The sequence below is a fragment of the Podarcis filfolensis genome, assembly GCF_964270895.1.
Source record: "Podarcis filfolensis genome assembly, chromosome: 2".
NCBI lineage: Eukaryota > Metazoa > Chordata > Lepidosauria > Squamata > Lacertidae > Podarcis > Podarcis filfolensis.
Window position 1 is genome coordinate 81,973,374 of NC_139605.1, and position 15,145 is coordinate 81,988,518.

General features: G+C 40.9%; 1 protein-coding gene across 2 annotated transcripts; it reads left to right on the plus strand.

The window, feature by feature from the left end:
- The first annotated feature begins 6,703 nt into the window (after window positions 1–6,703).
- Window positions 6,704–15,071, plus strand: LOC310755213 (low affinity immunoglobulin epsilon Fc receptor-like). 2 transcript variants are annotated; one of them, XM_083597626.1, is made up of 5 exons: window positions 6,704–6,854; window positions 9,253–9,375; window positions 10,721–10,866; window positions 13,347–13,456; window positions 14,398–15,071. In XM_083597626.1, exons 1-5 carry the CDS (start codon window positions 6,758–6,760, stop codon window positions 14,576–14,578), a joined length of 657 nt encoding a protein of 218 aa, XP_083453752.1. In that variant the 5' UTR covers window positions 6,704–6,757; the 3' UTR covers window positions 14,579–15,071. The 2 variants fall into 2 exon arrangements, with proteins under 2 accessions (XP_083453752.1, XP_083453753.1); XM_083597627.1 differs by lacking the exon at window positions 9,253–9,375 and having other exon boundaries at window positions 6,738–6,854.
- Window positions 15,072–15,145: the final 74 nt, after the last annotated feature.

Genomic DNA, 15,145 nt, shown 5'->3' on the forward strand with positions numbered 1-15,145 from the left:
TGGTCCTATCAGACTATCCAGCTTCAGCCTGTTTGCATGAAGACCGGGAAGGGTTAACACCAGCAGGGGGAGCGCTGCTGATGCACATCAACTAGGTACTCCCCCGGGGTCACGGCTCGGGGGCACGCTTTAGGCCCTGACCTCCATAGCCTTTGGAGGAGGCAATGCCCCCCAGAATCCTTTACCGGACTACCCTTCAGTAAATGAGGGAGGTGATGGCGCTCCCTCCCCCCATCTGCATAACAATACTGCTACCAATGCCTAACCGCCAAAACCAAAGGAGTTGTGACGATTTGCTACGAGGTAGGCGAAAAACCAAATGGCTGGTGCCAATTTGCCAAGTGGAAAAAATTCCTACCAGGCCCCTTAACAGCGACCAACCGTTAAAAGAGGGAGATCCCAGGGCCACGCTTGCCTTAAGTGAGGCAAACCACACACCCCGAGCCAGACAATTGGCTGGCTCGGGGGATGACGCGACCCGAGGATTCCCCTGATCGCGCTGGGGCTGGAAACAGCCTCCGCGCACAAGATTGGGGGCATGAAGCCCGCAACCCCACCTCCTCCTTATGTCGGAAGTGGCTTTGTCCAAAAGGGGAATGGGAAGCCTTGAGTCGGGATTGTGAAGAAATCAGGTTTGGCATTTGCTAAAGCAAACTAGCAAACAAAATTGACAAGGTGCTGCAGTTTGGCGGTTCTTGACTTGTGGCTTAACAAGCTGCGCTGGAAGCTATTCAAAAAAGTTGGGCAGAAATAATAATGTGCAGTTAGGAAAGTTGCAAACAAGCCACCACAAGGGTATTTTGCCTCTTTGAGGATCATTTGCTTGTTACAGAACCCCTTGGGTGTGAATCCCTGGGGTGTCATTAAAAAAAACTAGATCCAAACAAACATTCCCAGCAGACAAAATCCCACAGTTCCCTGTGTTGATGACACAATGAGCTCCTTTAACAGTGAGCAAAGTGTAAAGCAGAGACAAGGCAGTGGGACAGTATGCTGTATACACAGAAGGGAAACCTCAAACCAATGAGAAATCCCTACACGCCACAACTAGTCCCCATTCACTAAACTCAGTGCACAGCTTGCTTGGCAGAACTCTTTCTTCTTCTTCAGTAATAATACTACTGTACTAATAATAATTTATTTCTTATCTTCCCTCACCCCAAGGTCCCAGGGTGGGTCACAGCACTTAAAACAAAATGTTAAAAACATTTTTAAACAAATCACAATCCAGGCCCCTTCTACTGATCTTAAGACCCAATAAAGGGTGTAGAGAAGCTGATGGCCTTTTAGACATTTGGGGGCTAAGCTGTTTAGCGCTTTAAACTCTAAAGGCAAAAGCAACAGAAGAAAAACTTATTTCAATGGGAGTTAAAATAGATGAAAATGTGAAAATAGCAGCTGAGTTATCAACCCAGGTCAACAATTTAGTACAAAAAAATTCAGATCTGACGAAAATACTGCTAGACCTTAAAGGTAAAACACAGAACCTAGAGGAAGCTCAGAAAAAATTACAAAATGAAAATAGAGAGTTGAAAAGGGAATGCGATAAGATAAGGAAAGAAACAGCAGATCTGAAAGCACAGCAGGATTCAACTTTGGACTCTATTGCGATGTTGCAAATGAGGAGAAGGGAGAATACCCTAAGATTCAGAGGACTAACAGAGGACGCAGAGGAAATAACTGAGAAAAAATTCTCAAAAGATCTAGCAGCTTGGTTAGACCTAGAAGAAGCAGAAGTAGCACAAAAAATAGAAAAAGCATTCAGAGTCAAATCTAATGTAGCAAAAGCAAACAACTGGCCGGCTGATTGTTTAGTCTCTTTTAACTCTATGGATTTCAGAAATAGAATTTTACAAGCTAGTAACAAGAAGAAATTCCAATTGGAAGGAAGGAAGGAAGGAAATGATATTATCGTCCACAAGATTATTCCAAATCGGTTGATAAAAAAGAGAGAAGCTTATAGACCTCTGGCCGAGGCACTAAAGGCAAAGGCCTTTAGTGACTATAGGTGACTATAGACTATAGGTGGGAGTACCCTGAAGGCATCTCATTTTTCTTTAAAGGGAAACGTAGAAAGTGCTTGTTGGCATTAGATGCGGACAAGTTCTGGAGAAAGTACCGGAAAGACCTTGGAGGAAAAAGGCAATTGTTGGGAGAATCAGAGGAAACTGAACAAACAGTTGAGAGTTAGGAGACAGATCCAAGAAGGGAATTTATTAAATGTATACTGAGACCTTGAATGTGTAATTTTTTAAAATATTTTTTTTAACCCATTCATAAGAAATAAAGTATGGATTATAAATTTATTACTTGGAACGTAAATGGTTTAAATGAAAAATAAAAAAGGAACAAGGTGGAACATATTCTGGTTAAGCAAAAATATGATCTAATCTGTCTGCAAGAAACTCATGTAGCGGAAAAACATAAAAGAGTATTAATAAATAAGAGATTGGGGCTTGAGTTTATTGCATCAAGTAAAGAAAAAAAGAGAGGGGTGGTAATCTATGTAAAACCTCAGCTGGAGCCAAAACTGCTTTACAATTATGAAAAAGGCCGAACAGTGATTATAGAGGTTAAGATCAATAATGAAAAACTGATAGTTATTGGAATTTATGCACCAAATGAAAGAAAATCCGAATTCTATCAATTCCTGGAAGAAAAAGTCATAGAATATTTAGGGGGTGAAATTATATTATTAGGAGATTTTAATGGAGTAGTCAATCCAAACATGGACAGAACAATAAAGAAGAAAGAAAAGAGGCAGAACAAACTCCCAACTACATTTTTCCAATTAATAAAACTCCTGAATTTGTTTGACGCTTGGAGGTTTAAGAATCCAACAGAGAAAGAATTTACACATTATTCAGAGCCACATAAATCGGCGGGACGAATCGACGCGATCTGGACAACAAAGGATTTATTAAATAATATTACAAAAGCAGAAATCCATCCAAGGACAATTTCAGATCACAGCGCGGTCTGGGTTAACTTTAAAGGAAAAGAAGAAAAGGTTAAAAGGTGGCAACTTAATGAGAGTATGCTAAACGATGAAAAAATTGTACAGAAGGCCAAGCAAATCTTAGAAGAATATTTTAAGTTTAATTTAAATCAAGGAGTAGATCTAGAGATGGTTTGGGACGCGGGTAAAGCCGTCATAAGAGGCTTCTTTATGCAACAAAACACATTCCAAAGGAAAATAAAGGAGAAGAAAATGGAGATCTGGGAGGAAATTAGAAAAAAGGAAAGGATCCTTTTCCAAAAAACAGATGATGAACTAATTAAGCAAAGTATAAAAATTTTACAGACGCAATTCTCCATGATAATAAATGGAGATAGAATGGAAGATAAAATGGTTGAGACATAGAAATTTTGAGTTTGCAAATAAACCTGGCAAACTTCTGGCCTGGCAATTAAAGAAGAAAAAGGAAGATAGAATTATCAATAAAATTAAAATTGAAGACAAATGGATTCAAGAACCAAAGGAAATTAGTAAAAACTTTGCTAGTTTTTTCGGAAAACTATATAAAGAAGGTCCAGAGACTCTAGAAAAAATAATTGATTATTTGAGCAAAAATAAACTACCAATAATACCTAAGGAAAAAACTGAAATCTTGAACTCACCAATAACAGCTATGGAGGTGCAACAAGCTATACAGAGATCAAAATTAGGAAAGACACCGGGCCCAGATGGTCTTCCAGCTAATTATTATAAAAAGTTAGAACAAGCATTATTTCTTCCCATGAAAGACCTAATGAATAATATTCTGGCAAATGGAAAGCTTCCGAAAAGATGGAAGGACAGCTTTATTACTCTTATCCATAAACAGGGAACAGATGCTTCAAACATGGCCAATTACAGACCCATTGCACTGCTAAATAACAATTACAAGATATTCGCAGACATTCTTGCAAATAGATTAAAAATGGTGCTGAAAGAGATAATTCATAAAGATCAAACCGGATTTCTTCCCGGATGATTTATGCAATCCAACATTAGATGTGTGATTAATGTATTAGAATATTTGGATATTAAAATTGATAAACCAGCAGCTATTATGTTGGTGGACGCTGAAAAAGCTTTTGATAACGTGTCCTGGAAGTTTATGAAAAAATTAATGGAAGAAATTGGACTGGGAGAAAATATTTGTAAAGGAATAAATGCCATCTATTCGGAACAATATGCAAAAATGATCATCAACGGAAGAATTACTGAGGAGTGCAAAATAAACAAGGGAACCAGACAGGGCTGCCCACTGTCACCACTGATATTTATCTTGGTGATGGAAGTCTTGAACAATCAGATAAGAAAGGATCAGCTTGTTAAAGGCATCACTCTGGGAAACAAAACATATAAAATTAAAGCTTTCGTGGACGATTTACTTGTTATGACTGAAAACCCTAAAGAAAGTCTGAAAAGAGTGCTGGAACTGATTAAAGAATTTGGAGAAGTGGCAGGCTTTAAGCTGAATATAACAAAACCAAAAAATGCTTGTTAAAAATGTAACCACAGAAGAAAAGGACGACTTAGAAAAAATATTGGGCCTGAAAATCTCTTCAAAAGCGAAATACTTGGGTATTTGGATCACCCCCAAGAACATAAACTTATTTCAGGATAATTACACCAAAACTTGGTTAGAGATTAGAAAAAACTTGGTAACCTGGAGTAAACTAAAATTAACATTTCTGGATAGGATTTCCATTATAAAGATGAATGTGCTTCCAAAATTAATCTTTTTATTTCAAATGATTCCAATACTGGGTGAAGCAGGTTGTCTCAAGATATGGCAAAGAGAAATTTCCAAATTCCTGTGGGAAGGGAAGAAACCTAGGATTAAACACCTGATCTTAATAGACATAAAAGAGAGAGGAGGCTTTTCCCTACCCGACCTAAAACTTTACTACGAGGCAACCTGTTTCACCTGGCTAAAAGATTGGTGCACGTTGCAGGATCTGGACCTCCTGGACCTGGAAGGTTTTGACAACCGTTGGGGATGTCACGCCTACCTAATATATGGAAAAACGAAAATTCATAAAAATTTTACCAACCATATAATAAGACAGTCACGCTTTGCTGTATGGGAAAAATATAAAGACCTGATGGAGCCTAAAGTCCCGTGGTGGACTTCTCCAGTAGAAGCCATAGCAGTAAAACGGAAAAATACTCAGGAAAGCTGGCCAACATATAAAATACTTCTAAAAAATGAAGATAACCAAATAAAATTAAAAAACTTTGAGGAAATAAGAGAACACATTTCAGACTGGTTCCAATACCATCAGTTATTTGAAAAATTTAAATCTGACAAACAAAAGGGGTTCTCAGCAGAAATTTCCCGATTCAAATCTGATCTTGTAAATTCTAAAAGAAAAACTCTTTCCAAAACTTACCGACTCCTCCTTGACTGGACAGTCAAGGAGGAGGAGGTAACAGTGGCAATGGTGAGGTGGTCCCAGGATTTTGGCCATTCAATAACCATGGCCCAATGGGAAAATTTATGGAAGATCAATTGGAAATTCACAAACTGTTACACGATTAGAGAGAACTTTCAAAAAATGCAACATTGATGGTATCTAACACCATGGAAACTTTCAAAAATGTATAAAAATTTGTCAAGTAATTGTTGGAGATGCGGAGACTCAGGAACATTCTACCATATGTGGTGGATATGTAGGAAAATGCAGGTATTCTGGGAGAGTATACATGCATAACTGCAAAAAATGCTAAAGATCTCTTTCAATAAAAAACCAGAGGCCTACCTCCTGGGAATAACAGATTTGGATATTCCACAAAAGAGGAAGGGTAACTTTTTATATGCGACGGCGGCAGCAAGAGTTTTGATTGCAGCAAAATGGAAGAGTAATGAAATCCCCTCTATACAAGATTGGATCCAAAAGCTGACAGAATATGCCGAATTAGATGGTTTATCAGAAAAAATAAAGAATAAATCAAAACAGGAATTTGTTTCTAAATGGAAGGTTTTCAAAGAATATCTGAAAAATAAATATAGTTTAAATTCTGTTGCAGCATTTGAGGAACTTCAGTAATAGTTTCTAGGTAGATAGAAGAAATTAGATTTATTGAGAATAAGTTTAATTATGAAAAAAATGTGTGTTGGCAATAAGTAATATGAATTTGAAATATGGAATAGACAGGAAGTTGGGTTTTTAGTGTTAAGACCAATAGATGTTTTATTGTTTGTCAAGAAAATTATGTGTCTATGGTTATTTTTGTAATTTGTGTGTAATTTGGTATTTGTGTTTTTTTGTGTGTTTTTTTCTTGTTGTATAAATAAATATTAAAAAAAAACAAAACTCTAATGTGAGTTTGTGTTAAGGAGGAGAAAGTGTGTAATAGCAGGAAAACCCAATCTGTTTAAAGCATCCTGGATTATTGTTTATAGAAAAAGAAGGCTTTAGCTCTTTGTCTCTGCAACAATCCCATTCACAAATGTACACACACACAGTTAGACTGTACACAACTAAGCAGTTCAGCCATCCTTAGCTAGGGAAGGGCTATCCCTTGCCCCTTTCCTGAAGTGGTGATTTGACTGCGAGAATGGCATTTTCCCAGTGGCTTATCTAGTTAACAATAATATATATTCCCCCCTCCCTTGAGCAGTGAGGCATTAGTCAGGCATCAGGGTGCCTGGCTTTCCTGTGGTTTATTACATAGAGGAAGCTGATAGTGATAGAAAGAAGGCAGAAGTATCCGGTTGCCGATTACTTTGGAAACCATTACAGAAGAAGATTTGAGGCCACCATGGATGACGGCTATGAGAATGAAGAGTATCAGAATGACATTGTTTCAGAGAAACTGTCCCATGCTTCGGAAATGTCCTCGAAACATGGAGGAACAGGTAAACATTGACATTGGCTTCCTTTCCCCTAATTTCAGTTCCGTGGCTTCCTCATTTCTCCTGAGCTGATCATATGCTCAAAGGAACAGACTCTACATTCCCAAAGCATAAGCTTCAGCAACACCATAGCCTCAAAATATTTGTGTAGGTCCCCTGACAGTTCCCAGCATGTACAATTGTCAAGTTGAGTAATGTAAGGGTGGCTACTGCTTCCTTCCTTCTGGGCTCTGCCTCACCTTCAGGTGGCCTCGCCAAGTAGCTCTGTCCAAGGCTGCATGGAGGAACAGATCTTGATACCAAGGTGCTAGCCAGCTCAAGAACAGCCTCTACAAAATTAAAGGGAGGGAGATCTAGTAACATCTCTCAAGAAAAATGGGTCTGTGTTTGGAAGAATGTCTCTATAGGTGCATTAACTAAAAATAAAAACTCGATAAAATATGTGAGGTGCGACGGTGGGAGAGCGACCATTGTATATGACAGTAACAACCAGGGCTATGACTACATTGTAGACAACGACATGCTGATGAGAAAACTACCAGAGAAAGAACTGGAAATAGAGCAAGGTGAGAAATATAGATTATAATTATATAGATTATATTAAGATGATCTGCCTCTTACATGTTAAAAAAAATGTAAACATGTCTAATGGAGTGTGCAATACTGAAAACAACAGTTTTTAAGTTGACTTATGCTCCTCAGAAATGTGGTGAGTATTAAATTATTGATAAAGGCAATTCCCTCCCTCCTTGTTCTTGTGTTCCTAAACAGGAGAGGGCAGATTTCAGCCCTAAGACATACCAATTGAAGACAGGAGTAAAAACTATGTTGGGGACAGACATATACTTAGACCACTTCCAGACTATTTTGCAGGTGGGAATTCAATTGAATTCCAGATGATCTGGAAACGACCTTAGACAGGATGAGTACATGCTCAGCCCAGGTATTTGTTTTCAAGGTGGTATAACTGAGCGCATATTCCTATCCCACAAAAATCCACTCTCTGTCCTCCTCAGTTACCTGCCTAATTTGAAGGTTGTGTCTTCTTTTGTGTGTGTGTGTGTGTGTGTTTGCTTTTGTTAAACAATTGGGAATCAGAAGCCCTTTGCCAATCTAATGCAAATAACAAACAGAGCCAACAGTAGACCCCAGTCTACCTTCTACCCATCCCTCAAGATCAAAATGTTAATGACAGAAAAACATAGAATATGGGCTGCCCTTTCAAGGAGCATCACATATGTTGCCCTTGGAAATTATGGCCCAGGAGCATTAGAGTTGCATGACCACCGTTCATATTCGAATGTGCACAATGCAGATCTGGAAATGGTAGGATCTGCACTATTGTCTGTCTCCGGGTTTGATGGCATGGCACGCACAGTGTCTTCTACAGGGCTTGTGAAATTTCTCAGTGAATATCCCCTCAGAAATCCACGATTCACAAGATACTGTTTGCACTGGCTTGGCCTCTCCTACACTGAACACACTCCCTTAAAACATGCCCACATTTCATTGGGTGATAGGATGGACACCCTCTCTCCCTTCTATTCTGAGCCGAAGTGCAAATAACTTTTCTCTGTGAGCAAGGATGGTGGTGGCTAGTGTAGGTGCCCTTCTTCCATTGATGGGCCTGCACCATTTTTGTGTTTCTCTTTTTCTGCTCTTTTTTTAAGACATGGAACCATTTTGTATACTGCCCCACCCTATGGTGGCCATTTTGTGTTGTTCCACCTTCCTTACCCACAGCACATTCTCAAAATTCCAAATGTGTCCACTGGCCCCCAGAAGCTGGCAAACTCTGGTCTATATGGAATATAGTAGTGGGTATCAGTAAGCTTGCATGCCCCCAGTCTGTAGAGGGCAGGGATGACGCTAACAGACAGTCAGGGAAAATCCACTTTGTGGTTTCCCATTAACCACCTAAGCTCCACTCCTTCCTTCTGCTCTCTCTCCTTCCTCCTGCACAAGGCAGCCATGAAACCTCCTCTCACAATGTAAACTTAGAATCCAAAGCCATCCTTCTGACAATGAATAACTGTAGGTACAGAACCTTTTGTTCTTTACCAAGGGGACATATTTTATTTTAACTTTTAAAGCAATGCTGTTGATATGTGAATGAGATAGATGTTGGTTTGTGGGTTAGCTTCAGCTTCCAAGCCTTTCTTTTTTAAAAAAAACAACGCACACCTCTGTTAAATACATTTGCACAATAAGCCAACCAACATTATTTTAGAAACTGATCATATGGGAATGATTGGAAAGGAGCTGCATGTGTTCCTATTGATAATCCTATTGATAATCTCCCAGATACTGTACAGATGCCTTTCCCTTGCCTAGTAGCCTAGCAATTGAAACAAGCTGTTCCTGCAGTAACTTTTGTGAATGTCTTCTCATTTCTTTCTAGCTCTGTTTGCATCCAGTTTTGGCAAATGGGACCGCCACAGGATAACCTTTTTCGTAATCTACCTTCTGACAATCCTTTCCCTGATAATGGCAAATGCTGCCTTTGTGATTGCATTTCTCAGATGTAAGTCCAGGTTTGAAGCTAATTGCTAGCTTGAGTCTGCATCCTCCATAGCAGGCCATGGGCAATGACTGCTCCAGGGCTGGATCCGCTGGGTTTATGTTTGTGGGTTCACTGACTAAGTCTTACAGCAGTTGCAGAAAAGAACGTGACATGGTCTGGCCTTCCTTTCAATATTAAAACTCCTGTCCCTTAGGGTTTCATAGATTTTCAGACCTCTGCAGACTTGTGGCAAGGCGTGACTTAGCTGCTGAAATTGTACCCAGGCATTCACTGTACTCTGTATAGGAGCCCTAATACTGAAGGCCTGTGGTTGGTTACAGTGATCTCTTAAACTTGATGGTGCCTTTCCAAGAGGACTGAGCTCTGCTCACCAGTTCTGTTCTTGAAGAAGAGCCATGGAGGAAACTAGCTCATATCCTGCTATGTCAAAAACTGGCAAGGACCGGCAAGCACACGTGCATATGTTGAGCCTGGATTCCGATGCTTTAGAGTTGGAAAAAGTTCAGAAAAGGGCAACCAAAATGATCAAGAGGATGGAGTGACTCCCCTCTGTGGAAAGGCTGCAGCGCTTGGGACTTTTTAGCTTAGAGAAAAGGCAAGCGAGTGGTCACACGATAGACATTCATAGTATTATGCATGGCATGGACAAAGTGTGTAGAGAAAAATTGTTCTCCCTTTCTTATAACCCTAGAACTCCCGGATATCCAATGAAGTGGAATCGTGGAGATTTCAGGACAGAGAGAAGAAAAAAGTACTTCATGTAGCACATAGTTTAACCATGGCATTCGTGCCCAGTGGAGGCAATGGTGGCCCCCAACTTGGATGGCTTTAAAAGAGGATTGGGCAAATTCATGGAGGACAAAGCTATCAATGGCTGCTTAGCATGATGGCTCTTATCTGCCTCTACAGTTGCTCAAAACCGCAGGACAGCAGGGAGGCTACTCTTGTGCTCCAATCCTGTTTGTGGGTTTTATAAAGGCATCTGGTTGGCGACTGTGAGAATAGAGTACTGGACTAGATGGGCCATTGGTCCAGCAGGCTCTTCTTATGTTCTAATGTTATGTAATGCTCAAGCTACTGTATGAATCAATTAGCATCAGTCAGAATGCTAAAGAGTTTTTTTGCCAGTCCAGTAATAGTCTAGAGGCCACACTACCAATGGGGAAGACGCTGGTGGAGGCATTGTGTACTACAATATGGATAAACAGAAAAGACCTACAGGCCACATGTGTGCATTTGCTAAGTGTCCGTCTGTAGTGGTATATGGTGCCAGTCACAAAAACATCCTGTAAACAAAGAGGCATTCATTCTGTGCTGCATTATTTCACAAATCTGTGTATTGCAGGCTTTCCAATATGTGCATTCAATTGGCATGAATTCCAGGACAAATGCTACTACTACTCCAGAAAACAAGTCTTTTGGGAAAAGGCCAGGAGCATCTGCCAAGACCTGAGTGCAGATCTGGTGATTATAGATAGTGAAAAGGAACAGGTGAGTTTTCCCTGTGATGGACATCTTGCACAAGAAGCTCCTCTTCTGCTACCAGGAATGTTATGATTACAACCTACCTTGAATCTTCCCAATCAGAACAATAAGGAGGGCAGCACACAAAAACACCTGCTAGGTGTAACCTCATGGAAAGGTGTAGTTAAAGATCAGCTTGGGGAGCCCCGGATAACAGCTATTCCAATTAATTTGACTTTCTTCTCAAATGAAATTGTCTCTTTTATATTGCTAAAAAAGTTGGGTGCGACCCCCGAGTGGTAACAAGATTCCAGGGAGTTCCAGGCACCCACCCAGGGTCCGTGTTCCTTTGGAGAATTGAGAAATGGCAGAGACTTTAAGAAATATAGTTTATTCACCTACTTACACCTTCAGTCTGCATGTTGGGAGTCCCAATCTTACAACATGGTGATCTCAAGCAGGACTTGTTTCCCAGAGCCAGTGCAACACAGGAGTCAAAGACATCTCTCCCAGCCAGTCTTCAGCCAGCCTGCCCAAGATGGAACTCACTCTTGTTTCTTCCCCTTCTCCTTCCCAGCTCACCTTGCTCTGAAGACTCTCCTTTCCTGACACCTTAAGCACACACCCCATCACCATGGCAACCTCTGTGTGCCCAAGCCCAAGAATCCGTTTTGAGCCATCAACAACTTTTGTCATGTTTTATACCCAGGTGAAGAGCTGGCTTGGAAAGGAAGTTTAGCCTGTTTTGCCCCACCGGCTTGCAATCTTCCCTTCAGTACTCTAAATAATCAAATTCCTACCATTTATTAATTTATAGGGTTTAGAGGAGGTCCCCCTCCACAAATCTATAACAATTTGTTTTTCATTATGATCAAACAAAAGTTTATTGCAGTAAAGAAAGTTAAATAAGAAAGCAGTGTCACATCCCTAAGACACTCTTCACATGGGCCAAACTTGTACTTTGGTTCTTTTGCATCAAATGTAAACAAACTAAACAAAAATGCCTCCTATTGAGGTGTCTTTGGTCCTCCTGGCAGAGGCTCTTTGAGGTCTCTCAAGCTGAGGTCTCTCCCAGATGTGCTTCTGGAGATTCTGCAGTACAAGTGAGCTGCTCCTTTCATACGACCTAAATGCTTTCACTCTCCAGTGATACTTATTTAAAATTCTAAAACGGGACCTCCAAAATTGTACTGCTTGCTTCTACCTGCCCCCCAAAGGCCTTTGTTTCTCATATATTCCAGTGGCAAATGAAAAATGATCACAAAACCAACCAGTAAATGGTAGCACAACAGAACATTTAAAGCTGTCGGCTTAAATCCACAGTCATAAAAAGACATAACGTAAAAGGCAACCCTGGGAGCACTGGAGGGAATGAAGTCTTTAGTAATGTTTCTAGTTGTAACTGCTTTTAGATGTTTTCAGTTGTAATTATTTTTAGAATGCTTTAATTGTTTGCCTGTTTAGTTTTTGAAATGTTGTTGTGTTTGCCACCCTGGGCTGCTTCAGGAGGAAGGCGGGATGTGGATTCAATAAATATATAAAAGAAGTAAATAAAGAAGTTCTTCTAATGTCAGCTTTCTATGTTCTAAATTGTTGCAAGAAGATACTGTTTTTTCCCGTGTATTGGACGAGGTTTTTTGACTCTAAAATCATGTCAAAAACTGGGGTCGTCCAATACATGGATAGTGGCATGTTGGGGGGGAGGAGAAGCGGCACGCCGCTGGTGGGAGTGCGGCTTCCCCCGATGCTGGAGCAAGTGGGGAGTGATCTGGGGGGGGGGTGTTTCCTGCCCACAGCTGCGTGGGGGGGGGGGGAGAAGCTGTGCACCGCCAGCCAGCTCGTTGTCAGGAATGCAACTTCCCCCGATGCCACTGCGCGTGGGAAATGATCTAGGGAGTGTTTCCTGCCCGTAGCTGCGTGAGGGCAGAGGCTCAACTTTGGGCCATCTCTTCTCATTTTCTTAAAACTGAGTCCCCCAAAATGGGGGTGGGAAGTATTATACATGGGGGCGTCTTATAGATGGAAAAATACGGTAACTGTTTTGCAAGAGTTAAAATTCCCTGTCCCAAAGTTGGGGCTTGGAGACAAGAAATCTCTGGCTGTGTGAGCACATTCCTGTTTGCTTTGTATTCAGTTTGGGAAGCAGTGAGCACATGATGGTAGAAAAAATTCATATCTATCCTGTTGTTTCTTATGAAGCACCATGTGTCAATGTATCCACCACCCCCCATCCAAACCATCTTCAGTTTCAATTGTGAAAAAGAACAACCTAGCTATGTTTTAAGTTGTCAATGTGAGGCCTGAAAGGACAAGAAAAACAAGAAGGCAGAAGTTCGTCCACCCCTCAGCATGCTAAGTGTGTGCTCTACTTCTTAGCTATGTGAACATGTGCATATGATTTACTCACATTTGTACAGAGACATGTGGGGTGCAGTCCTCAGGTCCACTGCTGGGAACACTGAGGAGCGGGTGAGGAGAAAATCCATCAATTCTCTATCTTTTTCTAGGATTTCCTCGTTTATAACATGAAAAAGAAGACCTCACAGTGGATTGGTTTAAGATACATGACAACAGAAATGGCATGGAAGTGGGTGGATGGCACAAATGCCTCTTACACGTGAGTGTTGCTTTTCAGTCGATTTATCTCAGATCTCTCATGATGTTTCAAAAGCACAGCTGGCTAACCATGTTAAATGGGCAGTTTTGAGCTGAAAACTGCCATGTGCATTACTGTTTCTATCTGTGTTGGGGTAGCAGCACATCCGGGTTTTTAGTAAGTGGCCAAAAGAAAGCATTCAGTCAGAATTCACTTCACTCCCTCTGTTTCTCCTCTCCCCCTCCAAACCCCGGGACCATGTCACACGATGCCTTGTTATGGAATTCAGTATCTCATCACAAGACTTCAGAAAGAGAGAACTCATCCTCCTTGACCCAAAAAAGCTCAGTGCCCCTGGTCTTACAGCCACATGCTACAACATTGTTGGGGTGTGGAGGTGGGCTTGGACTCCAACTTCGGTAATGTTACTGGTTATAATAGTGGCAGTAAAGTTTGCAAGGGATTGCTTGTGTTCTGTTCAGAGCCGAGTGAGACCAGCTGGCTTGCCTTAGTTTGCGGCAGAAATTATAAAAAAAGCTGCTACCTAGGGTAAGGAAACAGCCCCTTTCCTATCTCAGCAAACATTTCTGGTAAATTATTATTATTAATGAGTTTGTATTGAACTGCATTAACTGTTCATTGAACAGTTTGTTTTCTACTTGACTGGTATGCCACTATGTTTTTTAGCTCTGTTTCTATGGATGGAAATATGGTCTCGTCTACTTCGTTGTTCAGCTTTGTTGTTGGGAGAGCAGCATGCAAATACTAAATCAAAATCAGCACCTGAAAGAAAAGCATCAGAAATGGCACCGAAGGGGCAAAGGGCATTTCTTGGTGGGTGGGGAAGGAGGTGAGCATGTGAAGAGTAACCACAAGGGACTAGAAAGAAGAAGGCGAGTGAGAACTGACAGTTTGGCAAGTTCATCACCAGGCAAATGTTTGCTTTTCTTTTTCTTTTTCAGACGATGGGGGCCTTCTGAACCGACTAGCAAAGCTGGCCGTAATCCAAAAGACTGTGTTGTCATGAAGAAAGGAGAGAACCATAAGTGGCGTAATGGCTTGTGCAACTCCACCAATCTGTTTATTTGTGAAAAGAGCATGCAGCTTGCCTGTGTCTGGCAGGCTTTTCATAGTTCTCACTGAACCATCTTCTGTTTGGTATTGGTGTACATGCTCAATCAGTTACAGAATGCTATGCAAAAATGCTATAGATCAATTTATTGCTCTGGATCTGGTGTGGGTGTGTGCCCACTCATGAGAATCCCTCCAGAAGGGTACTCCAAAACACACAGCCATCTATTATTGCAGCAGCAACAGGCCACACAACAGAGACACAAACATGGAGCCCACACAGCCATGATCTCCTACATCCTACATAGGTGTGACTTTGCCCCAAAGGAAAAATGAGTCACATCAGAAAGGGCCATACTCTGAAACCAGCAGACTTCCAGGACACCCCAACACTGACCTCAAGGTGGCTATTCATGAAGCAGAGGAGGAAAACTTCATCATGAAGTTGCTGAATGAACACTTATCAGGAAATTCAAGTGTATTTCATCTGGTCTGTATTAAGATCATGGGGTTTGAACCCTCTACAGATGTTCATTAGCAAATAAATAGCAGGATGTTGTCCTCAGCGCTTCTTTATGACTTGTTATTGTAAATATTTTCCAATAATTTCAGCTCTTTTGAGAATACATTGCTTTTGTT

What these genes read in the sequence shown, in the direction of transcription:
- LOC310755213 (XM_083597626.1), top strand. Translation starts at nt 6,758, where the DNA reads ATGGATGACGGCTATGAGAATGAAGAGTATCAGAATGACATTGTTTCA. An exon ending in TGTGATTGCATTTCTCAGAT is followed by an intron (nt 9,376 to 10,720) that starts GTAAGTCCAGGT and finishes TGTGTATTGCAG; the next exon opens with GCTTTCCAATATGTGCATTC. An exon ending in GGCACAAATGCCTCTTACAC is followed by an intron (nt 13,457 to 14,397) that starts GTGAGTGTTGCT and finishes TTTCTTTTTCAG; the next exon opens with ACGATGGGGGCCTTCTGAAC.